The 27923-nt window shown below is 41.8% G+C and overlaps 1 protein-coding gene across 2 annotated transcripts in view; it reads left to right on the forward strand.

The window, feature by feature from the left end:
- The window catches only part of NEMF (nuclear export mediator factor), a 199524-nt gene extending 173139 nt beyond the window's left edge, over positions 1–26385 (forward strand). For both annotated transcript variants that reach the window (XM_078786744.1, XM_078786745.1), the window contains 7 exons: positions 5113–5187; positions 5418–5633; positions 11383–11421; positions 11548–11654; positions 12607–12650; positions 22362–22441; positions 25853–26385. In XM_078786744.1, coding sequence (XP_078642870.1) covers positions 5113–5187; positions 5418–5633; positions 11383–11421; positions 11548–11654; positions 12607–12650; positions 22362–22441; positions 25853–25930 — 639 coding nt within the window. In that variant the 3' untranslated portion in view covers positions 25931–26385. The remainder of the gene's footprint in view (positions 1–5112; positions 5188–5417; positions 5634–11382; positions 11422–11547; positions 11655–12606; positions 12651–22361; positions 22442–25852) is intronic.
- Positions 26386–27923: the final 1538 nt, after the last annotated feature.

Genomic DNA, 27923 nt, shown 5'->3' on the forward strand with positions numbered 1-27923 from the left:
AACCCTCACATTCAAAATCCCAACCCTAACCCAACCCCATCCCTAACCCTCACATTCAAAATCCCACCCAAACCCTAACATAATCTTTCTTTTCTTCTTTTTTAAATACGTATTTCTTTTTTTTTTTTTCCTCTTCCTCCAATTCTGTCTTTCAAGGCTTTTAAGTTTGAAGAAGTAGAAATGGGAAGAAAGAATTTTCCAGCATTTTCTTCCTCGAACTTTCTTGATATTGCTTAAATCAAGCGTCATTAAATAAAGAACATTGTTCATTGCTTTAGAATCCAAAGAGTCTCCAAGAGGAACCCCACAGGTAGAGTCTCCAAAATAAAACCAACTTTCCAAGTTCCCAAGGTATAACCACATTCCTGTTGAGCCTCCAAGATAGGTATCACATTCCGAGTCATCAAAACAAAACCCCCATTCCGAGTCTCCAAAACGAAACCAGTTTTCAAAGTCTCCAAGGTAAAACTCTTTTCCTAATTTTATGAAATTTAGTGAGTCTCCAAGGTAGGCTCCACAGTTAGAACCATCTAGGCAGACCTCATAATTAGTTTTTCCCAAATTTAGTGAGTCTCCAAGGTAGGCTCCACAGTTAGAACCATCTAGGCAAACCTCATAATTTGTTTTTCCCAAATTTAGTGAGTCTCCAAGGTAGGCTCCACAGTTAGAACCATCTAGGCAGACCTCATAATTTGTTTTTCCCAAATTTAGTGAGTCTCCAAGGTAGGCTCCACAGTTAGAACCATCTAGGCAGACCTCATAATTAGTTTTTCCCAAATTTAGTGAGTCTCCAAGGTAGGCTCCACAGTTAGAACCATCTAGGCAAACCTCATAATTTGTTTTTCCCAAATTTAGTGAGTCTCCAAGGTAGGCTCCACAGTTAGAACCATCTAGGCAGACCTCATAATTTGTTTTTCCCAAATTTAGTGAGTCTCCAAGGTAGGCTCCACAGTTAGAACCATCTAGGCAGACCTCATAATTAGTTTTTCCCAAATTTAGTGAGTCTCCAAGGTAGGCTCCACAGTTAGAACCATCTAGGCAAACCTCATAATTTGTTTTTCCCAAATTTAGTGAGTCTCCAAGGTAGGCTCCACAGTTAGAACCATCTAGGCAGACCTCATAATTTGTTTTTCCCAAATTTAGTGAGTCTCCAAGGTAGGCTCCACAGTTAGAACCATCTAGGCAGACCTCATAATTTGTTTTTCCCAAATTTAGTGAGTCTCCAAGGTATAACTCTTTGGCTGGGTCATCAAGGTAGAACTCGTTCAGTGGGTTTTGTTTTGATAACTCACAATAAGTATCATCATGGTAGAACTCTTTTTCAGGATTTTGTGGATCTCCAAGGTATAACTCTTTGGCTGGGTCATCAAGGTAGAACTCGTTCTGTGGGTCTTGGTTGTTCAAAAGATCTTCAAACAAAAAAATAACTTTATCCCAAGTTGTGTTAAAAGTAGAATTTTCATTTCGTAGCTCAGATACAATTTCCTCCATCGACAAGAGGTTCGAGTCCAGTTCATCAATCTGAAGGTTGAGCGCTACACAGGTAGTAGGACTCCAAGGAATAGCAAAGTTATCCCATTCCATTTCGGCATAGGAGTCCATTCTCAAGTGAAGCAGAAAGCGTGTTTGAAAAAGCCTGTGTGGTCGGTGCCTTTTATAAGAAGGGCTGGGTGTGTGTCATTTCCTGTGGAAATTCCCTGGGCGTGTCTTAACTGGAAATGATGTGATGGAAATTCCCTGAAAATGATGTTATGTATTACCTGGAAATGATACAATGCTGAAGAGTTTATAAAGTGGGTGGGACTTAGCAAAAGTGGGAGGAGCTTAGCAAAAGTGGGCGGGGCTTAGTAAAAAGTGGGCGTGGCTTAACAAAAAGTGGGCGGGGCTTAGTAAAAATGGGCGTGGTTTACCAAAAAGTGGGCGGGGCTTACCAAAAAATGGTATGTGGCACTGGAGGCGCTCAAACAAGAACATTGAGGGAGGTTTACCATTTTATCTTAGCTCAGTTAAAATATCTTAATAAAGAACCAAACTCAAACATATTTTTTGTTAATATATTAGATGGTGAAGAGAGTTGTAGGAGAATTAAATTATTTCCCACGCATAAACAAATATTTGTAGGGTCGTTGTTTGAGTGGGTTATATTCACCAGATGATATTAAGAGTCAAAGGTTAAAAGGTCCATAAGGTCAGAAGGATCACAGGTGTTTAAGTGGTCTAATGAATAAGGATAACATGTCAAAAGGTTAGAAGGTTCGTAAAGAACAGGGTGAGAGAAATATAGGTGTTTAGGGGCAATGAGGGAGGGAAAGAATTAATATGGAAGTGAATGGGTCAATGTTTGAGTGGGTCAAAGATTAATCTGCCAGATGATATGTAGAAGAAGGATGATAGGTCTATAAGAGAAAACAAATATTTGTTTATGCGTGGTCTAATGAACAACATTAAGGATAGGTACTACAGACAAAAGGTTCATAAAGATGAGGGTGGGAGAAATAGAGGTGTTTATGATTTTTGAAAAAGACAAGGGGGTAAATGACATTAGATAGGGATTTCCCATGTTAAACGGAGGTGTCCCAGAAGCAACATTATTACACTACTAAGATTGTCATAAAATATTTTCTTAATCAATTGGCTAATAGCATAAATAAACCACCAGTGCTTCATCCGAAGATGTAACTTTTAGAAATTTAATTAAATAAGTCATTCATTAAAAAATTAAAGAATTGATTTATTAATCAATAAATAATTAATCAATTAATTGATTAATCAATAAATCAAAAATACTCTTTACAGACAAATCATTTGGTCATTGTCATGTCCAAATATCAGTTTCCTTGCTCAAAAGGTGCCTGAGCTATTGGCCAGATGAGAAAGAAAATAAATAAATGATTAATAATGAAAATAAATAAATAATAATCGTAAAAAATTAAATAATCAATCAATTGCCGAATAGAACACATAAACCACCACCATTTCATCCGAATCTGTAACTTAAAAAACAAAATTGTTTTAGTCATTAATCGAATAATTAAATAATTAATCGATTAATTGATTAATCAATAAATCAAAAATAGCCTTTACAGCCAAAACACTTGGTGATTGGCATGTCCAAATATCAGCTTCCCAACTCAAAAGGTGCCTGAGATAATGGCCAGAAGAGAAAGGAAATGTATAAGTACTTAATTAATCGCTAATAATTAAATAACTAATCAATTAATTGATTAATCAAAAAACAAAAAATACTGTTTTTGACAAAGTACTTGCTCACTATTGTGCCAAAATTTCAGCTTCCTAGCTCAAAGGATGGCTGAGATATCGCCCAGACAAACAAGAAAGAAAACAAGTGCAGATACATTCAAAGTACACCGCCTCCATGCCAAATAATTAAATATCCTACAGCTCGGCATTGCCGGGGCGCCCCAGGCGCCCGGCAATACCGCAGTGCGGCTCATAGAGACTGCATTGGGAGGGAGAGATGCACAATAATTGATTGATTAATTGCATATTTAAAATCGATGAAAGATTATCATAAAATATCAATTGTTTAAGCAATAAATAATTAATCGATTAAATGATTAATCAAGAAATCAAAAATATCCTTTATAGCCACATCAATTGGTCACTGTCGTGTCCAAATATTAGCTTCCTAGCTCAACAAACAACCAGAGTGAAAACTGAGTACTCCCTTTCAGCGTGCGTCATTGCCGAGCCCCCTTCGGTGCCCGGCAATGACGTTATGCAGCACCTGGAGATGGCATAGGAAAGGTGCGGTGTACAATATTACAATTAAACTTGCAAAAAAACAAAAATAGCTTCTTTTTAGATCTCCTTGCTCATTTAACTTGGGCCAGTTGTGGTAATGTCACGTATGATGAAATACCGTATAACCCGCACATGAGTATACCCCGCAGTTGGAATCTTAGGAAACTAATTTAACGTATAGCCCGGGAGTTATTCTGCAGAAAAATATGGTCATAGTAATGATATTGATATTTAAACTTTTTAACTCAACTGGACTGCCGTCCAGTTGAGTTCATCACATACTGGACCCTCCGGCATCCGTCGTCTGTCGTCGTCGTCTGTCGTCTATCGTCCGTTAACTTTTCGACGTTAACACTCCAGCGTCCACAAATATCAACCGATTCTGATCAAACTTGACATGCAGCATCCTTACCCCAAGGACCAGGTTGGTATTACATTTCAGCCCGCTCCGTTGAAAAATGGCGGACTTAGGCGACCATTTTGTTTTTGGTCATGAAAACGATGTGAACACTCTAGCGTCCACAAATATTAACAGATTTTGATCAAACTTAGAATGTTTAACCCTTACCACACAAGGTAGGTTGCTATTGCATTCTAACCTGATCCGTCACAAAATGGCCGCCATAGGCCGCCATATTGTTTTCAGCTCCGAAACGACGTTAAGACTTTAACGTCCACAAATATTTATGGATTTTGATCAAACTTGGTGTGTGAGACTCTTACCACACAAGGTAGGTTGCTATCTTAAGTCAAATCTAGTACAGACAACTGACCTACTTTAAAGTTGTCCATTCAGTTCAGTTGAGTTCTGCTTCCCTGGAAGCTCTTGTTTGATTTGTCACTGACTGATATTGTTTGATGGGTTTTCTTTTAAACATGTTATTCATTACCATGTAAATACCATATAGCAATTTTCACAAGTGTCTGAAAGCAAATATAACGGCATTTTTGCTTTAGAAGAATATGTGTCGTGTGGTACATGCACATCCTGTCACGCCCCTTGCCTCGGATTTTTAGATTAAAACACGACCACAAATTGTGTTCTCTCGAATGTTGAAAAATAATTTGTTGTTGGGTAGTAACGACGTGTCTTTATCATAATTGGGTATTTGCTTTTTAAAATAGTTTCAGTTTTAAGCACAAACTTTTTGTTGCTAAAATTGCTTTTTTCTTTTTTCTTTTTTTCTTTTCTGGTGCCCTTCATCATGCAGCGTATTGATGAAAATGAAACCTCGTTATCGGAAACATGGCACATTGATGTTTGTTTACAATAAACAGCCATCAACTAATCTTCCAAAAAGCAAAACGGATTCATATTCTGTTTGCTGTTCCTGCGTGGTGCTGCAGAGCAAACAGAAGAAGATGCAGAAGTATAAAGATCAGGATGAGGAAGAGAGGGAGCTAAGAATGAAGTTGCTTGGGGTATGAAGATCTATCCCCTATTACACTTCCGTGTCTTTGACATTCATTGTAAAGTTTTTGGAATGGTTGTTGGTTGTTTTTATGGACCTGGCATTTATAATACTGGCCCATAAACATATAAACAATTACTCTTTTTCTCTCATTCTTGTTTTCATTGATTTTTTTTCTCTCTCTCTTATTTCTCTCTTTCCCCTTTTGCCCCTTTTCATTTGTCTTCCTTCTCTGTCAAGTCAGTGCCACAACCTCATGAAGAGAAAAGTAAGAAAGGGAAGAAAGGCAACCTAAAGTACCAGGCTACCAAGGGGGCTCAAAAGGGCAAAGGAAGAGGTGGAGGACGACCACAGAAAGGAGGACCGGAAGTGGGTCATCCGCTTGTGAAAAGTGGCACACCTGTTGCACCACTAGAAGAGGTGTCAACTTTAACTGAAGTGGAACAGGAAGATAAGGTCAGTTTAGGATTGCCAATCGGGGTGATATGGAACACCTAACCTGGCATACTGGATTGACCCCTTGATACGAATTTTGTTGACTTTTGTTGACTTTTGTTGACCCCCTTGATACTAAGACTTCCGAGACTTCCGGTTCCTCGGGCGAGTGAGGCGTGCTTCGAGCTCTCCACGGCATCGACGTTTGAGTGTTTTCCCATTCTTGTCTTTGTCAAATTTCCACTGGTTATTTTGCTGTGTACGTGTTATTGTGTGTTTCTAGTTGGTGTTGGTTTGTGGTTCGTGCAAACTTGTGTGTAGTTAATCGTTTTCTGAGTCGTACCTCGTGCGTGGCCTGGTGACTTGGGGCTTCCCTCCCCCCGTCGGTGTTTTGTCGGTTTGGTTTATTTCCTTCGCTGTATTGCTTGTTTCTTTTATTTTGTTTTCTCCCCCTCACCTCACCTCCCTAGACAAATAATTATATATTGATTCTTTCTCTCCTCCCGGACACGTGCTTGTTCGCTCTCTTCCTCGTCTCGGCTTGTGCCCCGCCCCCTGTATCTCGTTTTCTTCCGCCTCTGCTCCTTCTTTGTCAAATCCACGTTCTCACTTGGAGACTTTTCCCGGATTGTTTTTTTTTTCATCGTTCTGTTTGGATATTGTTGGAATATGTTTAAACCGCAGCCGTGATGCTGACGCCCCCCCCCCCCCCCCCAGAATTTACATGTTTTAAACGTTTCCCAGTGTGTACCCTGGTCAGAATAGGTACACCGTATCCCTGCGTGTCGTAAGAGACGACTAAGAGGGTTGGCGTCAGGAAGGGCATCCGGCCATAAAAACATTGCCTCAAAAAGAGAACCATGACAATCACAAGTACATATGGGCAGGGTGCAGCCCGAAGTGGAGATCGGTTTCTGAGGTTTGGGACATGGAATGTGGGGACAATGACAGGGAGATCAGGAGAAGTGGTGGAAGTATTGATCAGAAGAAGAGTGGACATATGTTGTGTGCAAGAGACGAGATGGAAGGGAAGTGGTGTGAGAATGGTGAAGGGTAGGCAGGGACAAAAATACAAGTTTGTGTGGCAAGGGTGCCCGGAGGGCGTGAATGGTGTTGGTGTCCTGTTTTCTGAGGAGTTTGTAGACAGTGTGGTGAGTGTGACTAGAGTGAGTGATAGGTTGATGATGGTGAAAATGATGATTGAAAAGCTCTTGGTGAACGTCATCTCGGGATATGCTCCGCAGGTTGGTCGAAGCGATGAAGAGAAGGACAAGTTCTGGTGTGCGATAGAGAAGCTGATGGAAAACGTGAAAGATGAGGAAGTTGTGGTGGTGGGAGGAGACCTGAATGGACATGTGGGAAGGAGTATGGATGGTTTTGAGGGAGTTCATGGGGGTTACGGATATGGTGTGAGAAATGGAGAAGGTGAAAGGATTTTGGAGTTTGCTGATGGAGCTGATTTGTTGATTTGTAATACTCAGTTCCAGAAAGAGGACAATAAGCTTGTTACATACACGTCAGGTGGGTCGACGACAACCGTTGACTACCTGATGGTGCGTCGGCGAGATAGGGGGCACCTCCGGGACACAAAGGTGATCCCGGGGGAGGAGGCTGTTTCACAGCACCACTTGGTTGTCTGCGACATAAGGGTGAAAGGTGCGAGGAGAGCTCGGCGGGTGAAGTACCAACCGAGAATGAAGGTGTGGAGGTTGAAAGAGGTGACAGTAAGGGAGGCATTAAAAGAGAGGCTGAGTAGGGTAGAGGATGATGTGGTTGAGCTTGAAAGTGGTTGGATGTCAATGAAAGCTAGTCTGTTGGGAGCCGTTGGTGAGGTATGTGGATGGACAAAAGGACCACCGAGGCACTCGGAAACATGGTGGTGGGATGTTGAGGTTGGAAAGAGGATTGACGAGAAGAGGAAGAAGTTCAAAGAGTGGCAGAAGGCGAAGGGTACGGGAGCAGAAACAGCAGAGCATGAAAGTTATAAGGCAGCCAGGAAGGCTGCAAAGAAAGAGGTAGCAAAGGCGCAGGAGGCATGTAGGAAAATGTTCGGAGAACGCTTGGATTCGGAAGAGGGTCAGAAAGCAGTATTCAGGATTGCAAAGCAGATAGCGAAAGAGAGGTGTGATGTGATGGGGGTGAGTTGCTTGAAGGATGAAGTGGGACAAATCGTTGTCGACCCAGATGGAATTAAAGGAAGATGGAAAAGATATATGGAAATGCTGTTGAATACAGAGAATGAATGGGATGGCAACATAGAGAGTAACCCAGTTTTAGGACCGGCAGAGAAGATAACTGAGAAGGAAGTTGAGGAAGCGATAAAAGCAATGAAGAGTGGAAAAGCGGGAGGGCCGACGGGAGTTGTGGGAGATATGTTGAAGGCAGCAGGAAGTTGGGGTGTGAAGAGAATGACAGAGATCTGTAATATGGTGGTGAAAGAAGGCCGCATTCCAGTGGCTTGGGAACTGAGTACCCTCGTCCCTCTATACAAGGGGAAAGGTGACCCTCTGGAGTGTGGCTCGTACCGAGCGATAAAGTTATTGGAGCATGGAATGAAGGTATTGGAAAGGGTGTTGGAGAGGAAGATAAGGAAGAAAGTGAAGATCAACGAAATGCAGTTTGGATTTAGGCCAGGAAGAGGAACGACAGATGCGCTTTTCATTGTGAGGCAGTTGCAGGAGAAGTACATGGATAAGAGGAAGAAGTTGTTTTTTGGGTTTGTTGATCTGGAGAAAGCATTCGATAGGGTTCCACGCAAAGTATTGACATGGGCATTGAGGAAGTTAGGAGTGGAGGAATGGTTGATCAGAGTAGTGATGGCAATGTACAAAAGAGCACGCACAGCTGTAAGGACGAAGGACGGGAACAGTGGTGAGTTTGAGGTGAAGGTGGGAGTGCATCAGGGGTCGGTACTAAGTCCACTACTATTTGTAGCTGTGATGGAGGTGCTGGCTCAGACCGTAAAGGAGGGTTTACCATGGGAGTTGTTGTATGCAGATGATCATGTGTTGATTGCGGAAAGTATGGATGGACTGAAGGAAAAGATGAACAAGTGGAAGGAATGTATGGAGACAAAAGGTCTGAAGGTGAATATCGGAAAGACAAAGGTGATGGCAAGTGGTAAAGCATGTGGTGAGGTGGAAAGAACTGGGAAGTGGCCGTGTGCTGTGTGCAGGAAGGGTGTCGGAGTGAACTCCATTCAATGTACAATGTGTGCTGAGTGGGTTCATCAAAAATGTAGTGGTCTGAGAGGGTCATTAACCAGTGTGGCAGCTACATTCAAATGTAAGGTGTGCACAGAGGGAGCTGCAGATGGAGGAAATGTTGAGTTGGATCTTGGAGTCGGCGTGAAGCTGGAAGGTGTGAAAACATTTTGCTACCTCGGAGACATGCTGAATGGAGAAGGTGGATCAGACTCGGCAACGGTTGCTCGAGTGAGATGTGCATGGAAGAAGTTTCGGGAACTGAGTGGCGTGCTGATGAGGAGGAGAGTGTCGCTGAAGCTGAAGGGAAAGGTGTATGCTGCATGTGTGAGAAGTGTTATGATTTATGGGAGCGAGACATGGGTAATGAACGTAGAGCAGCAACGAAGGCTGGAAAGGGTGGAAATGCGAATGGTTCGATGGATGTGCGGAGTATCGTTGAGAGAGAGGAAGACAAATGATGAATTGCGAAAGATGATGGGAATATTGCCTGTGATTGATGCTGTGAAGAGGAACAGGTTGAGATGGTTTGGTCATGTATTGAGGAAGGATGAAAGTGACTGGTTGAGAAGAGTGATGGAAGTTAATGTAGAAGGAAGTAGAGGACGGGGAAGACCGAGAAAGACTTGGCTAAAGATGGTGGAAGAAGAAATGCGGGCAAGGGGGTTAACAAGGAGAGATGCAGAAAATAGGGCAAAATGGAGAAGATTGTCATGGGGACCGCAAGGCTAACCCCCGCTCTAGCAGGGAACATGGCCTTAAAATGCATGTTGTTGTTGTTGTGTATACTAATTTTGTTGTGGGAAGAGTTTATAATCAGTAGTTGGGTGTATTATAGTCTGCTAACTACAGACTTGGCATTTAATATGGAATATTTTTTTTGTGGGGGTGAACTTACTTTTCAAGATGACTTCGAACCAAAAGTTCATTGGAATTATGTTGAAATTATTCTAGATTTTATTAATGTGACCTTTAAAAGAAACAAAAACCACATTTGACATTTCGAAGCAAATAAATTGATCCTTGAAAGTGATGTAAACTGATATCGAACTCAATTCACGGACAGTACTGTGTTAAACTTCTGTACGTTTTCCAGAAGTATCTCTTTATTTTGCACATTAGCCAAAAAAAATTTCAACAAAAACAAAAGCGAAATTATGGCTGGGATTACGGACAGTAAAATTACAGTTCAGTACTTCGTGTAACCCCCACGGGCATTCAGGAGAGCACGTACACGTCGAGGCATGCTGTTCACGAGATTTGCCAAGGTTTGGACAGGAATCGCTTGCCATGCAATGACAATAGCCTGCTGCAATTCACGCACAGAGGCAGGCTGCTGGTCCAAGTTGTCGATTTGACGCGTTAATTCTGCCCACAAATTCTCTATCAGATTCATATCTGGCGACATGGCAGGCCACTCCATATGCTCTACACCACGGTCAGCAAGAAAGTGTTGGATCATGCGAGCACGATGAGGCCGTGCATTGTCATCTTGGAAGACAAAGTTTCCTTGAAAGGCTGCACGAACAAATGGAAGCAATGTTTCTTCCAGAATGACCCTGTACTTGAACTGGTTCAGGTTTCCATTCAGAACAACCAGGTCAATTTTGCCCCCTGCATGAAAAGCAGCCCAAACGGTCACCCCACCACCTCCAGCTTGGACTCTTGGCACTATACAATCTTCGTTGTGGGCTTCATGCACTTGTCTGTGCACTCGGACGCGGCCATCTTGACGATAGACCAGAAATCTAGACTCGTCACTGAAGGTCACGTGATTCCAGTGTCCTGGCTGCCATTGACGGTGCTCTCTGGCCCACTGCAATCGGCGCTGGCTGTGTTGTCTGGTCAGGCGTGGCTTTCTCAGGGGACGCCTGGCACGATAGCCTGCTTGAACCAGTCGTTGGTTGACTAGCCTTCTGGATACAGGCACATTTGTCAGTTGCTGCCACTCAGCCCTAAGCCGATTAGCTGACTTGGTACGGCCTTTGCAGACTAACCGGTGCAGCTGGCGATCATCTCTCCTTGTGGTTCTGCGTGGACGTCCTGGCCTCGGTATTGGAGTAGGGACACCCCTCTGAGCATTTCGTTTCAGGATCTTTGACACCTGACCTTGAGTGATGCCATACTGCCGAGCAATAGCACGCTGTTTCATGCCAGAATTTCGTAAAGCCACCACTCCATGACAAACAGCATTGTCAAGTTGACGGACCATCTCCAGAGGAAGCGGCAATAACTTTTGTAGACGTGCAGCAGTTGTTTTCCACTAATACAGAACGCAACAACCCTTATATACCCGATTGTGAAGCAAATCGTCAAATGTACCTGTCCTTACATTTTGTCACGCCACCTGTGATATAATCCTGTTATTGACTTCTTGCTGCGAAAGACATTCAGTGACATGGTTCTTTCAACAAAGAAATCACCGAAGGGTAAAAGAAACTCACCAGATTGATATACTGAGTTCAGAAAGTAAACCCAAGTCAAGAAAGAAAAAAAAATTCCATATTAAATGCCAAGTCTGTATTTCGTGCTTGTTGGTAATACTAATTGTCATGTTACATCGACAGGTTGGTGAAGACCCAGAGCAAGAAGCACAGGTTGTTGATGTAAGTACACATAATGCATTGAGTACAAATAAAGTACCTTTACAATTACTGTATTTACCGTGACAACTTTGTGAACTTAGTGTTGCTATTTTCAAATGTATCTCAAAGTGGGTGTATGTTTGGCAGGTTGTGGAGGAGCTGCTGGCATCTCTTACAGGGCAGCCACATGCCGAGGATCGACTGATGTTTTCAGTTCCTGTCTGTGCACCATACACTGCCCTGAGCAGTTACAAGTAAGTTCAATCATATCCCTCATCTCATTTTTTTTCGATATCATTTACATTTAAAAATTTAGTTAGTGGGATTTTAGATAGCACACTACCTTTTCACATTTTTCAGCCACATTTTGTGGGTTGGTGTCCTCTGGAGGCCAGGTTAGATGTATAGCCCAGAATCTCAAAGATGTATAGGTTAGATGTGTAGCTGATTGCCCCAGCCTTGATGGTCATTAATGATCCCAGCTGGGTTTTGCCGACAGTCCGATAGCGACATGGTAGCTCGGTTTCCAGAAGCTTCTAACCCCATTTCTTAATACAGCTGCTTTCAATTGGATTCATACCTACAAACACGAGGATGATGGTCATGTGTTCCTACAACCTGGCCACCACCCTATTACCCACAAATCTTCTGTGCCAGTTGCAAACTCAATTATGCTCTATTATTTCAAGACCACATATTGATGTTTGGAACCATTCTTTTTCGTTTTGTCTTGTGGGACACAGCAAAATGGTGGATTATTTTTCATTCCTCCCCACCACCCTTTTTAGTTTGATACAAAGTCGAGGCTCATGAAAGAGTAAGGTGACAGACAGTGGAGGGGCATCACAATGACAGTCAGGCTCTTTGGGCATGGTCTTGTAAAAATGCACAAACAAGATCTGGCAGAAAATAGAAGCATACAGGTAAGAGTGGGCGACCTGGGGAGGGGGAATGGTTCACCTGGTCTTGTATGCTACCTTACCCTCCTTTCCCTTTGCTCCTATATTCTTCCAACCTCTTCTCTTTTGCATTTTCCCCTCCCCCTTTTCTTCGCTTTCCTTTATGAATCTCCTTTTTTGATTACAAATTTTCTTAATTGCCTTTTCATAACAATTACTGGAATTTTTTTATCCGTAACATGATCACTAACTTGCATCATGATTTGTAATAGCTAACTCATGTGAGTTGCTTTGTTCGACCCTGCAGGTACAAGGTGAAACTTACCCCAGGCACCCAGAAGAAGGGGAAAGGTAACACTGGTTATTTCTGTTTGCTGAACAGCAATTGCTTCAGGTTGACCCTGAAAATAATAAGCATATGTTAATCCATTTAAAGCTGTTTCAATTTTGTTTCATTTTTCTTTGCAGGAGCAAGGCTCATGGAAGAGCACGGTAGAACTGACAATGGGGGAAAACATCAATGGAATTAACGATCAGGAAAAGAGGAGGATGTGTAGGGGAGTAAGCACTGAAACTAGCCAGTAAGATGTTGAGCTAGTTAGGATAGTTTGATGGGGATAATAAAGATCATGGGACAGAATTGGGAATGACAAGTGATGGCGGTTCAACGATTCCTGTAGCCTTGGAGTGGAGGGGAGAGTTAGACAGAACAGTGTGGGAGATGGTTCTATAGATGGGGGAAGAGTTGAGGTCAACCTGGATTTTAAATGTAAAATATATTGTGTATATAATGCTGTATCCCTGGTGTTGGGCTAGCGGCTAGGGTGCCAGCTTAGGATCCAAGGATCCTGGGTTCGAATCCCGGTCGATCGCTGAATTAACGCCAGGGGGGTTGACTCAGCTTGTCATCCTTCCGAGGTCGGCTATTTGAGTACCAGTTCACTGGTAATTCCCTGCTTGTCGTAAAAAGGCGACAAAAAGGGTTGGCGTCAGGAAGGGCATCCGGCCGTAAAACATTGCTTCAAAAAGGGGACCAAAAAACAACAACAACCACGGTCCCCGAAAAGGCCAACCCCCGCTTTGCGGGGAAAAATGGCCTCTAAACGGTGGTTTTTTATATAATGCTGTATTCCCTGACACTCAACTTGCAATCTTCCCTACCACTTCACTGATGTCATTTTTTTACCCGATATACACCATAGGGAGTTGATGACATGTGCCAAATTTAAATTTTTCTGTTGAGCGGTTACAGAGAAAATTGTCCAAATCTTATCTTTTGATCCAATATGGCTGCCATACCATGTGACCGATGATGTCAGGGTTAGCAATAAAATATTCTCCATGGGGAGTCCATCCTATGTTTAAAGTTTTGCATCGATTGGACTAGTGGTTGCAAAGAAAAACATTTTTAAAGTGAAAATATATTGATGCGGACAAAGACACGCACATACATACACACACGCACAGACAGACAGACAGACAGGGGCATTGCAATAAATAGTCTTGCATCCCCTTCAGGGCAAGACTAAAGAAACTGCAGAGTGATATTTTGTGAAATAAATTGTATAATTGTTAATTTAAAACACACTACTGAAATCACCATCTAGAACTTTTGACGATTGGTTGAGGAATTAAACGTGAATCCGCTAACTGACATGAATTTCCTCACTAACGCATGGGAAATTATCCAATCAATAATGAGCACGCATTCACCAATTACGTTTTATCCATCCCTTTCAATCATATAATCATATGTGTCCATCCTTACTACTTCATCTCAAAATACTTCCCGTAAAGTCACACAAGTAAGTCATACATGGTGAGCCAGTACTGATATTGATTCTTTAGCTTGTTACCCTCGCTTGAGGAGAGGGTATTACATTTGAGTCTGTCTGTCTGTTTGTTTGTCTGCACAGAATAAATATGATTTTTCTCTGCAACTGTTTGTCCAACTGACAGGAAATTTTCACCGTAGGTGCAACTCCACCTGCAGAACTTTTTATTCATAACTAGCAGAAGTACCCGGCATTGCCGGGCGGGGGGAGGGGAGGGGAGGGGAACGGGGGGGAGGGGAGAAGAGGGGGAGGGGAGAGGGGGGAAGAGGGGGAGGGGGAGAAGAGGAGGGGGAGGGATGGGAGGGGGAGAGGAGTGAGGGGGAGGGGGATGGGGGGAGGGGGAGGGATGGGAGGGGGAGAGGAGTGAGGGGGAGGGAGGAGGGGGGATGGGGGATGAGGGGAGGGGGTGTGGGAGGGGGTGGGGAAGGGGTAGGGCAGAAAGGAAGGGGTAGGGGGAAAGGGAGGAGCATGGGGGAAAGGGAGGGGGGAGGGGAGGGGGAAGGGGTGGGGCAGAAAGGAAGGGGTAGGGGGGGAAAGGGAGGGGGCATGGGGGAAAGGGAGGGGGGTGGGGTAGGGGGTGGGGAAGGGGTAGGGCAGAAAGGAAGGGGTAGGGGGGAAAGGGAGGAGCATGGGGGAAAGGGAGGGGGAGGGGAGGGGGAGGGGGATGGGGAAGGGGTAGGGGGGAAAGGGAGGGGCATGGGGGAAAGGGAGGGGGAGGGGAGGGGGGAAGGGGAGAGGGTAGGGTGGAGGGGGAAGGGTAGGGGGAGGGGGAGGGGGGAAAGGGAGGGGAAGCGGGAGGGAGGGGGAGGAGGGAAGGGGAGGGGAGGGATATAGATGGTTACTGGCAATTGATCACATCCACAAATGATGTAATCCACACAATTTATGTACTTCACATAACGTTAATAGGAATACATGGCCGTGTTGATGGGAAATACAGTTTGTTTGAAATAAATCACAAATATCAGATGAAAGTGAAAAAAAACCTATGTGGTGTGAATGGCAATGTTCCTCGCTGAAATGTGAAAAAACAGAATTACGTGCGAATGCATAACTGTGAGATTATGGCGGCAAAGTTGGAACATCACGTGATCGCTCTGAGCGAATCAGCGTGCTGCTCTGCGACCAGCTGAGATTCCGTGTATAATGTTCCTCGCTGAAATGCGCTGAGGTAAATATTAATAAAAAATTCGATATATTTTCACTTTTACGTTTTGGCTAACTCGCTCGTGAACCTGACAAAGATCCTGAGCAAGGATCGCTACGTTATGCTAACGCTACGTTAGCTACACTACGTTACGCTACATTATGGCTAAAAATATGGATCTAAAACCACCGTTTAGAGGCCATTTTTCCCCGCAAAGCGGGGGTTGGCCTTTTCGGGGACCGTGGTTGTTGTTGTTTTTTGGTCCCCTTTTTGAAGCAGTGTTTTACGGCCGGATGCCCTTCCTGACGCCAACCCTTTTTGTCGCCTTTTTACGACAAGCAGGGAATTACCAGTGAACTGGTACTCAAATAGCCGACCTCGGAAGGATGACAGGCTGAGTCAACCCCCCTGGCGTTAATTCAGCGATCGACCGGGATTCGAACCCAGGATCCTTGGATCCTAAGCTGGCACCCTAGCCGCTAGCCCAACACCAGGGCTTAAAAAAAAAAAAAAAAGGATCTAAAGATGAAAGAAAAAAAAACCTATGTGGTGTGAATGGCAATGTTCCTCGCTGAAATGTGAAAAAACTGAATTACTTGCGAACGCATAACTGTAAGATTATGGCGGCAAAGTTGGAACATCACGTGATCGCTCTGAGCGAATCAGCGCGCTGCTCTGCCATTCCGGTCATAATATTCCTCGCTGAAATGCGCTGAGGTAAAAATATGGTTTAAAAATATTATGAAATAAACTTTTAGGTCGACCATGTTCGTACCAGGCTCAATGGCCATGTTTGTGCCAAATATCAAGTTCGTGAGCCTCTCCGTTTAGGAGTCTATCGGTAACATTACACACACGCACGCACGCACACACACACACACACACAGTGTTGTATATATATAGATTATGATGTCATGGGTCACGTGTACGGACGCCACCCTGGAAAAAAGGTTACACCTCTATATCTCTGAAACCGCTCCACATAAAAAGTTGAAACAAGGCTCATTGTAAAGTACTCCCCATGGGGAATAAAATATGTTAATGATGATGTCATAGGTGCCTCCATTATGACATCGTCATTCGACGAGTACAAAACTTCATGTGCAAATGTCAAGATGAAATTTCTTGAGCGTCATATAGGCATAAATTGGTGGAGAAAAAAAAAATGATGACGTCATTGGTCACGTGGTTCGGCCGCCATCTTGCAAAAACCGAAAACATTTGCACCTCTATATCTCCGAAAGCACTGCATAGAAAAAATTGTGTTGTTAATGGCTTGGAGATATAGAGATGCAGTGTTTTTTGTTTTTTCCAAGATGGTGCCCATATGACGTGACCTATGATGTCATAATTATCAATTAAATTATACAGGCTGAGGCACTCCTATGGTGAAAATTTCGTGTTAATCGGACCAACAATTGCAGAGAAAAAAAAAATTCATACTGATCGGATCAAGCGTTGTACTTGTCGAATTATGACATCATAATTAAGGTACTGATGACATCATCATTAACATACCTTATTCCCCATGTGGAGTACTTTACAATGAGCCTTGTTTCAACTTTTTATGTGGAGCGGTTTCAGAGATAGAGGTGTAACCTTTTTTCCAAGATGGCGTCCGTACAACGTGACCCATAACGTCATAATTATGAATAAAAAATTATTATAGAGGCGGAGACACTCCTATGGTAAAATTTTGTGTCAATCGGACCAACACTTGCTGAGAAAATGAATTTTAAAAATGCACACACGCACATACGCAACAAAATGCCTAACCCTGCTTTTCGCTTCACGAGCGCAGGGTAATTACCGGAATCATTGATTTGTCATCCGAGATGCTTCTTTTCTCCTAACCATTCATGAACCAAGAAGTGGAATGGTATCCCAAATATCAGATAATCCAGAGTCCCATCATTCTGTTTGAATTCAGCACTCAGTCTGTGTTTTCAAGACTCAAGAACATGCTTTTTGACCGTGGGAAATTCTCCAGGGTATACAATAGGCATCAAATGTGTTTGAGAAGAAATTTTCGTAATAAGTGATTCACATCGTCGAGATGATGAAGGCAAATGTTCTTCTGATGACAAAACCATAATTCTGATCGAAGGTCACGTCCATGTCAAACCTTGTTCAATGCATCAGAGGCATTGATTTGTTTTGATCATTATGTCATTTGTTTCATTAGATGCAATGTCTGCTTTTCATTAAATTGGATTTTTATAATGAAACGATAATGAAAATAAATGTTGGGTTTTGAGCAAAAGTTTTTTTTTTATGAAAGAACTTCTTTTCAAGTGTATTAGAGCATTCTTTGTCTATATTTAGAATAATCCTATTAACTTGAAAATTAAACAGCAATCACATCGTGTATCGCTGATTTGGGAAACCAACGATTTAAGGCAAAAGGTCAAAGGTCAACTCAAGGTCAAAGGTCAACTCAAGGTCAAATATTCCTGCAGGTCGCACAAGATCTGCCTGCAACCCTCTTATGGTTAAACTGCCAAAATCAAGACTCTCTGCTCACCTTCACTCCTTCATTCCTCTTTTCTCCCGCCTCTGGAACAAACTCCCCCACTCTCTTCAATCCCACTCCTCCCTCCAGGTCTTTAAAACGGCTGTTCACCACCATCTCTTATCTTCGCCAATCCAAAACCTTGATCTTTTCTACCCCCGCTAATTTCACCCCAAATCCACTTTTTTGAGGTGACTTTTGACTTCTTTCCTGGAAGTCCTTGGTGTCCTTGCGTTTTATACCTATCCTGCCTCCCCCCAGGCCCTCTCCCTCCCACACATCTCCCGATGTCCCTGCTCTCAAATGTTGTGTTTGTGTGCTTCCTCCTCTTCTCTCCCCATCTTGTCGACCGCTCCCCTTTTTGTATACTTTGTTTGCTTGTTTGTTTGATTTGTTTGTTTGATAAATGTTAGCTCTTTCACGAGCCTCGACTCTGTATACAAAAAAAAAAAAAAAATCTTTCGAATTTATGACAAAAATAAACCCACAAAAAAATGCTGCCCTCGCTCTGCTTGATGAAAAATGATAACTCTCAATACAATGTAAATTTTTGTACCCTTTCTTCCCTCCCCACCCCCCACACCGCCCCCCTCACCCCCCACACCCCCCAATCAACCTAAAATCATGGATCGGCAACTGTTTCTTGTATGCTGATGATCTGTGCTTGATATCAGAAGTGTATGATGATGTGAAAATAAAGACAACACAAGCTTGTAGTAGTGCAAAGAAAATGGGTTTGAAGGTTATCGTGCAAAAGACAATGACGATGACGATACTGATGGTAAAAGGAATAATCTGATTGACAGAGTGGAAGTGGACGAAGTTGACAAATTCATTCATCTATGATCTGTTATCAATAAGGATGGGGACAGTGAAAGTGATTTATTGAACAGAATTGCAAAAGCTCAAGCAATGTTCTTGGAAACTCTTTATCCAATATTTGGAATTTCAGACAACTATCGCTAAAAAGGAAGATGAAACGATTAAATTCCAATGTCAAATCAGCATTGTTATATGGCACAGAAACATGGAAAATGAGCAAGGAAGGGGAACGCAAACTGACAGTCTTCCACCATAGATGTTTGCGAAGGATTCTAGAGATTTACTTGCCAAATAGAGTAAGAAACTGGAGAGTTCATAGAACACGACATCCAATGCAGTGTTTAAGTTAATACCGTATTTCAATTTTAATAAAATGATGGTTATAAGATCGTTTAAAAAAATCCAGAAGTTTAGCCCTATTGAAGCAATCTTATTCACCACCCTTATACACTGTAAAAAGATGACGTTAAGTAGCAGTGTAGGAGATAGAGGCTTTATTGATCACCATAGAACACAGCATCTACTGGTATCATACATAGCCATATCAGTGGCCTCCATCACTCCGATACTGCACCTTCTCATGCTATATATTTACCCCGCACACGCGAAGTGAAAAGCGTGGTTAAGGGTGCCTTCACATAGACGGATTATTCTTACGAGTCCTTACGGATCGCCAACTCGTAGTCAATCGCAAGCATCCGTAAATAATGGAAGATGATTTTTGACATGTCAAAAGTTGTTGCGAGTTGTGACGAGTTATCTACGGATACCAGCGAGTTATTTACGGATGCTTGTGATTGACTACGAGTTGGCGATCCGTAAGGACTCGTAAGAATAATCCGTGTATGTGAAGGTTGCATAAGCAATTGGTTCCTGTCTGTCTGTGTCCGTCCATCCTATCCGTTAGTTTATGATCGAGGAACAGCTCATTTCAATTGAATGTTATATTTTGATCACGAATCAGAGCATGAATAGATAGACAAGTGGTTTGTTTTACCCTACATTGGCATTGAATTTGTCCCGGCTGCACATGCACTGAGAGGAGTGTGATAATTTTTTCACTCTGTCTGCCAGCATGACGATCAAACAAAATTGAAAATCATTCCAAACATGAAACTTACTGTTTTTAAGGATGTTATAATGCACACATATGAGAGGCACGGAGAACTAATGTAATAATGTGTTACATAGGGTGGTGTAATAGATGCTGAGTAAAATGGTGTTAAAACTTGGAATTAATTTTAATAAATACACGTTTAAACCTTTATTAAATTGAATTGTATTTAAATTGTATGAAGACTTTATTAAATGTATTGACTTTAATTAAGAATTAATTAATTATACTAGCAACGGTACCCGCGCTATGGGCGGGGCTTCAATTGGGAGGCCCAAATGAAAAAGCAAAATATCAGAAATTGAAGGCTTTTTTATTTTAAACGATTTATATAAATATCCGTTAAATCATATCACACACAAATCATCAAAATCTAAACAGTATTTGTAGAATTTCAATAAAAGCCACATCACTGTTCATATCGGTAAATATTATTCCATCGTGTTTGGAAAAACTGGAAAATTGGAAAAAAAATTGGAAAAACAATAAAGCCTATTTTACTCCAGGGGGTCCCAGGATTACCCACCCAAAATTTTGTTGTGATCAGTTCAGCCATTTTTGCGGTACCTGGGAACAGACAGACAGACAGACAGACAGACAGACAGACAGACGGACAGACATTTGGTGAATTATAGTAAGATTTATTTAAAAGAATTTATTTAAATAAAGGATTATATTGATTTTTAAGACTAATTTAAATTCTAATTGATTTATTAAGACCTTTATTGAATTGTATGAAGACTTGAAGCCTTTATAATATTTCCAAGAATCATGCAATACATCAATCATAAACTGATAAGACAGACAGACAGACGGACGGACATGAACCAATTACTTTTCACTTCATGTGCGTGGGGTATTGCAGAGAGCTGGAGAAAGAGACATTGTGGCACAGGCCAAAAAACAGAGATGGCAATGGGTAGGGCATTTAATGAGAAAGCAGGAGGGACATTTGACTAAAGAAGCCATGTTTTGGACAGCAGTGAGCAAAAGGAAGAGGCCAAGAAATTAATGGAGGAGAATTGCTTAAAATGATTTTCGGTTAAAAAGGGGAATTGCACTCAAGTGTGCAGGGAGGATTGTTCAAGACCGAACAACATAGAGGAACCTCGTTGTGGCCCAATCACCGATGTGCTGAAAGCATAACGGGTCCTAATTAAGTAATATACTACGCTGCCGAAAAAGGCAATGAAAGGATCAGTCGTTTGTAAGTCGCTTGTAAAACGCTTCTGCACTGCTGTGTTCATCAGACAGGAGAAAGTAATGGCAGGAGGAGGATAAAACAAAATGTAGTAATGAACATTATGGCGGACAATTTTAAACCGCTTGTGAAATTCACTATTTGCTTACGCACCTCACTGATTTCATTCAATGTAATTGATTCTTTTTGCATTGCAGAATAAATCAGTGCGCTTCCTTTTACCCCCAGAGGAGGAGTAAACATGCAAATAATTGTTTTACTTTATGGTATGGGGTGTCGTTTTACTGTCATCGTCGTAAATGCAAGAAACCAAAGTGTCATGTAACTTTGTCGAACAAACCTCTGGAAAGTTTGCAATGAAAACCCTGATGATGATCTCAGAATACAGTTTGCCTTCTCTTTTTGTTAATTTTTTTTCCCAGATGCTTTCGGTTTATTTCTGGATTAGCAACCCGTTATTCAGTGGCCAGGACAGGGCTGGCAGGATAGCCCGGAGGTACGCACACTCGCCTTTGAGCCGTCTCACCTGGGTATGAATCTGGATGGATCTATGATACTGCCACCTTGGTGTTTCGCATACAGGAGGAGGCATCAATGTGTGCGCCGCCCATCGGAAGGACATTACGCCAAAGGAACCGTTTGCGAGCTCTGGGGGCTTTGATGGATGCTAAAGATCCCATGGTGTCTCTTGTCAAGGGTAGGCTAGTTACCACTGACACCTTGAACAAATTCCAAATTCCTACTGCCTTCAGTGGAATGTTGGGCCTGACCAGCCAGTTCATGAACGTTTTTTTTTTTGGCCCAGGGCTTTCTCCAGCCTATCCGACAAGAAGGTGGGAATAACTGGAACTCTTAAAGAAGTAGTCGTAGCTCGCAGCAGTAGCAGTACTACACACTAAAGTGATGTCACCTCGGAGTGTGAAATATTTCAAAGATTGCCTTTCTATAACAAGGAAAACATAGCTTGAAAAACTTTTGATCTATTTTATACACAAAATGTTTGGAAGAAAATTTGGAATAATTATATAAAGTGCCCTTTAATAAATGCTTTGAAGTTTTGTTTAGTTTTACATAATTGTGTTCATAAAGAGACACATTAGTGCAATTAAGCCAAACTTGCATGACAACAAAACAAACAAAAACATTCTTCTTTATGCTGAAAATTATTCCCACTGAATATATATCCACTTTACTTTCAAGGGTAACAGCATGACATAAAGGCAAATAACGAGTCTAATTGTAAACCTCCTTTTACAGTAACAAATGTTAAAACTTTATCGGGATATGTGACACTGAATGTATAAATTTGATGTACCGCGTCGCTGTCGTTGTTTGTGAGATTTTCTTGAAACGTGAAGTTTGTCAGTTTTGACCACCTGTCCATTTTTACCTTTTGTTCCTCCACAATCTCTGGTTCACCTATTCCTTCAGCATGTAAAACTGCTCTTCACAACTTCCTGCACGTGCGTGAAGCATTAGCCAGAGAGAGGGACCTGCTCAAAGTTGTCAAGGTGTGTGATCTCTGTGCCTTTCGTTTGCCATTGAGTATTCTGCTTTATTACTGTCCTGTTCAATTTTATTTATCAGCCACATGACAATTTCATACAACAAAGTGAAACTAGAAATAGAACTGCACTCGGTAGAGTGAATACCTCTGCCAAGCTTTACAGTTTACGTTTTCTGTCCCACTGATAGGCCGGATCCAGATCAAAATCTAACCTGAACCAAAATATAATCGGCTTGTTCTTGTCACCTAACCAACTCATCCCCCAAGTTTAGTCCGAATCAGTCCACAACTTTTTTAGATATCATGCTTATATCGTTCTGGCCCTATCTCTCAATGGTGAATAATGTTACTTTTAAAATTCTCCTATCTGGACCTGGATTCAGATCTTCACCACAATCTAACCAATTCGTTCTTGTCACACACCCAACCTGCCCACCAAGTTTCGTCCGAATCCGTCCACAACTTTTTTTTAGATATTGTGCTATATATCTTTCTGGCCCTGGCCCTATCTCTCAATGGTGAAGAATCACTTTTAAAAACTAGATGGTATTCATAGAATACTTACCCTGTGCAGTCACCTTGGTGTGAGCGAACTCTTCTGTTTTTGAACGTTTCTTTTTTTTTCTTTCTTTGATCCAATATGGTTGCCAGACCATGTGAGCGATGACATCATAAATTTATATTCTCTAATATAATTGTTGCATAGATCACGCTGAAAAATTTGAAACTGATCAGACTAAGCGTTGTCCCTGTCGAATTGTGACGTCATAATTATGGCACCAATGAAATCATCGTTAACAACACCTATTCCCCATATGGAATGCTTTACAAGGAACCGTTTCAATTTTTTCCATACAGCGGTTTTGGAGATATTTGCAACATTTGGTTTGCAACGTTTTTCGGTTTTTCCAAGATGGCGCCTGTACCACATAACCTATGACGTCATGATTATGAATAAAAAAAATTATACAAGCAGAGGCCCTACTTTGGTAAAATTTCGTGCCAATCGGACCAACGGTTGCTGAGAAAATGAATTTTAAAAATGCAGGTATGTATGCACTACGTATGCAACAGAATGCTTAACCCTGCTTTTCGCTTCGCGAGTGCAGGGTAATTATAGTATTTGGATCCGGATGTTCATCAAAATCTAACGAATTAGTTATTGTCACACACCCAAACTGTCCACCACGTTTCGTCCGAATCCATCCATAACTTTTTCAGATATACTGCTCACAGACAAACACAAAGACAAACGGGTGAAAACATCACCTCCGTCAACTTTCGGTGGTTGAGATATTTTTTAGTTTTTGTTTAGATAGAGAGGAAGGATGCTTTACAAACTACAGACTTGGCATTTAATATGGAAAAAAATTTTTTCCTTCACTTGGGTTTACTTTCTTAACTCAGTATATCAATCTGGTGAGTTTCTTTTACACTTTGGTGATTTATTTGTTAAAAGAACCATGTCACTGATTGTCTGTCGCAGCAAGAAGTCAACAACAGGATTATATCACAGGTGGCGTGGCAAAATGTACGGACAGGTGCATTTGACGATTGGCTTCACAGTTGGGTATACAAGGGTTGTTGCGTTCTGTATTAGTGGAAAACAACTGCTGCATGTCTCCAAAAGTTATTGCCGCTTCCTCTGGAGATGGTCCGTCAATTCGACAATGCTGTTTGTCATGGAGTGGTGGCTTTACGAAATTACGGCATGAAAGAGCGTGCTATTGCTCAGCAGTATGGCATCACTTAAAGTCAGGTGTCAAAGATCCTGAAACGAAATGTTCAGAAGGGTGTCCCTACTCCAATACCGAGGCCAGGACGTCCCCGCAGAACCACAAGGAGGGATGATGGCCAGCTGCACCGGTTAGTCCGCAATGGCCGTACCAAGTCAGCTAATCGGCTCAGGGCTGAGTGGCAGCAACTGACAAATGTGCCTGTATCCAGAAGGCTAATCAACCAACGACTGGTTCAAGCAGGCTATCGTGCCAAGCGTCCCCTGAGAAAGCCATGCCTGACCAGACAACACTGCCAGCGCCGATTGCAGTGGGCCAGAGAGCACCGTCAATGGCAGCCAGGACACTGGAATCATGTGATCTTCAGTGACGAGTCTATATTTCTGGTCTATCGTCAAGATGGCTGCGTCTGAGTGTGCCTACAAGTGCATGAAGCCTACAACAAAGATTGTATAGTGCCAAGAGTCCAAGCTGGAGGTGGTGGGGTGACCGTTTGGGCTGCTTTTCATGCAGGGGGAAAAACTGACCTGGTTGTTCTGAATGGAAACCTGAACCAGTTCAAGTACAGGGCCATTCTGGAAGAAACATTGCTTCCATTTGCTCATGCAGCCTTTCGAGGAAACTTTGTATTCCAAGATGACAATGCACGGCCTCATCGTGCTCGCATGATCCAACACTTTCTTGCTGACCATGGTGTAGAGCAGATGGAGTGGCCTGCGATGTCCCCGGATATGAATCCGATAGAGAACGTGTGGGCAGAATTAACGCGTCAAATCGACCACTTGGACCAGCAGCCGACCTCTGTGCGTGAATTGCAGCAGGCTATTGTCACTGCATGGCAAGCGATTCCTGTCCAAACCTTGGAAAATCTCATGAACAGCATGCCTCAACGTGCACGTGCTCTCCTGAATGCTCATGGGGGTTACACGAAGTACTGAACTGTAATTTTACTGTCGGTAATCCCAGTCGTAATTTAACTTTTGTTTTTGTTAAAAAAAATTTTGGCTAGTGTGCAAAATAAAGAGATACTTCTGGAAAACGCATAGAAGTTTAATACAGTACTGTCCATGAATTGAGTTCGATATCAGTTTACATCACTTTCAAGGATCAATTTGTTTGTTTTGAAATGTCAAATGTGGTTTTTGTTTCTTTTAAAGGTCACATTAACAAAATCTAGAATAATTTCAACATAATTCCAATGAACGTTTGGTTCTAAGACATCTTGAAAAGTAAGTTCACCCCCACAAAAAAAATATTCCATATTAAATGCCAAGTCTGTAGATCGGCACTCAGTAGAGAGCGTACCTCCGCCTGGTTGGCCATATCACTCAATGGTGAAGAATCACTAAAAATTCTAGTAGCCGGATCCGAATCCGGATCTTCACCAAAATCTAATAATTTCGTCCTTGTTGTCACATTCGCTACATCTCTGCCAAATTTCGTCCGAATCCATCCACAACTTTTTGAGATATTTTGTTCACAAACAAACAGACAAACAGACAGTGGTGAAAACATAACCTCCATCCACCTTTGGTGGTGGATGTAACAAAAGGGTTTTTTAAATTGTCACTTGGTTGATTTGATTGTGCTGAGAATTCAAGTAATGTTATCGTGTACCTGAATCGGTCAAAGAGTTGTGTGATGTAATTGTATACCATGATGATTCATCTTTTGTTCAGGACAATGATCTGTCACGGAACATGCCTGGAAAGGTCAAGGTTTCTGCACCCAACCTCACTACCTACAAGCGGCGGTGATTACTTATGGAACCATTCTTTATTGTCACCCTGCTCACTCCCCCCTTTGTTTATTTTGTTACAATTTCTATTTCATATTTTTACTGATCTCAATAGGGTTTGTGACTATTTTTGCACAATCAAGCAATAGACAAATGCCCTTGATTGTAATCTCATATCCGTTTGCCAACATAGAATGTTGATGATTTGGATCCATCTATATATTATTTGCACAAAATGGTGAAATCTCCTCCAAACTCTGCCCCCCCTCCCACTTGACCGCTCTCCTACTGGTTTGTAGGTTATCACTAAAATTAGCAAGACTACTGGGTTTAGTTGTTCCTCCAGTCAGACCATAAGAAATGCTGAAATCCTCATTGCTTTTCTGACTTCCTGTATTTACCATAATTTGCAACATTTGTCTTGTATTTTCTTTTGCTGCAGCAAAAGTTAACAATAAATACTTCTGAACAGATTATCGTATGTCTCTGTCTGGATTGCTAAGTCTTAGGATCATCTGGATTTTATTGCAGCTGCAAGTTTATTGTACACTGCTCCTTTCCTATTCCATCTCCAAGCGCTGCATGACGTCATCACCGGGCACCGAAGGGGGCCCGGCGATGACGTGAGCTGAAAGGGAGTACTCAGTTTTCACTCAGGTTTCTTTCTTTCTTTCTTTCCTGTTTGTTTGTCCGGGCGATATCTCAGCCATCCATTGAGCTCAGAAGCTGAAATTTGGGCACAATAGTGAGAAAGTGCTTTGGCAAAAACTTTTTTTTTTCGATTATTCAATTAATTGATTAATTATTTAATTATTAAACGAAATATTAATCACTTATTTATTTCCTTTCTCATCTGGGCAATATTGCAGGTACCTTTTGAGTTAGGAAGCTGATATTTGGACACTACAATGACCAAGTGATTTGGCTGCAAAGGGTGTTTTTGATTTATTGATTAATTGACTTAATTGATCGATTAATTATTTTTGGGATTAATTGCTTAATTTTTTTAAAGTTACAATTTGAATGAAACGGTGGTGGTTTAGGTATTCTATTTACCAATTGGTTAATAACTTAATTATTTTACCATTATTATTTATTTATTTTCATAATTAATCACTTATTTAGTTTCTTTCTCATCTCGGAGACATCTCATGCACTTTATTTTTTTAGCTCGGAAGCTAATATTCGGACATGACAGTGACCAAGTGATTTGGCTACAAAGGATATTTTTGTTTTATTGATTAATCAATTCATTATTTATCGATTAATCAAATAATCTAGTAATTATTTAATTTTGATTAATTGATTATTTAATTAATTTTCATAAAGTTACAGCTTTGGATGAAACACTACACTGGTGGTTTAGGTATATTAATTAGCCAATTGATTAATAAATTAATTCCTTCACTCTGATTCTGATCTGATCTGAATTCTGAATTCTGATTCTGAATTCTGATCCCCCCTTCACTATTAATGTTTATTTATTTAATTACACAATTAATTGAAAAATTACGCATCAATTATTGTACATCTCTCCCTCCCAATATCGGGTGGCATATTTTGTCACTCTACTTGATGCAAGAACACTAAAATGCAACAGTGACTAAATAAACTTTTCTTACCTGAAAATTATTCATGATGAAACAAGATACCCTGCCCCCCCCCCCCCCCCCCCACCGATCGACGCCTATACAAGCCGGGCAACAGATGGGCAGAGAAGAAAGGGGAACAGGCCAGCCAAAAACGCACGGCACCGCTAATGTGTAGTTGTTTGTTCAGAATGCAAGAGTGAATAAATGAACGAATTATTCAGTGGATTCTCGAGCGTAGAATAGCTCGGAGGTGTGTATTGGGTAAAGTTTAAAGACTATGGGCGGCACCTTTGAAAGACTGGTGGGAAGAATGTGATCAGACAAGAGGCCTGGGGAGCCTATTCTACAGACTAGGGAATAGAGGGTTGAATGCATGGAGGTGAGAAGCCATCTTTGACTTCGGGAGTAAAACCAAGTATG

The sequence above is a fragment of the Myxine glutinosa genome, chromosome 11 (genome assembly GCF_964187855.1).
Source record: "Myxine glutinosa chromosome 11, kmMyxGlut1.1, whole genome shotgun sequence".
Taxonomy (NCBI): domain Eukaryota; kingdom Metazoa; phylum Chordata; class Myxini; order Myxiniformes; family Myxinidae; genus Myxine; species Myxine glutinosa.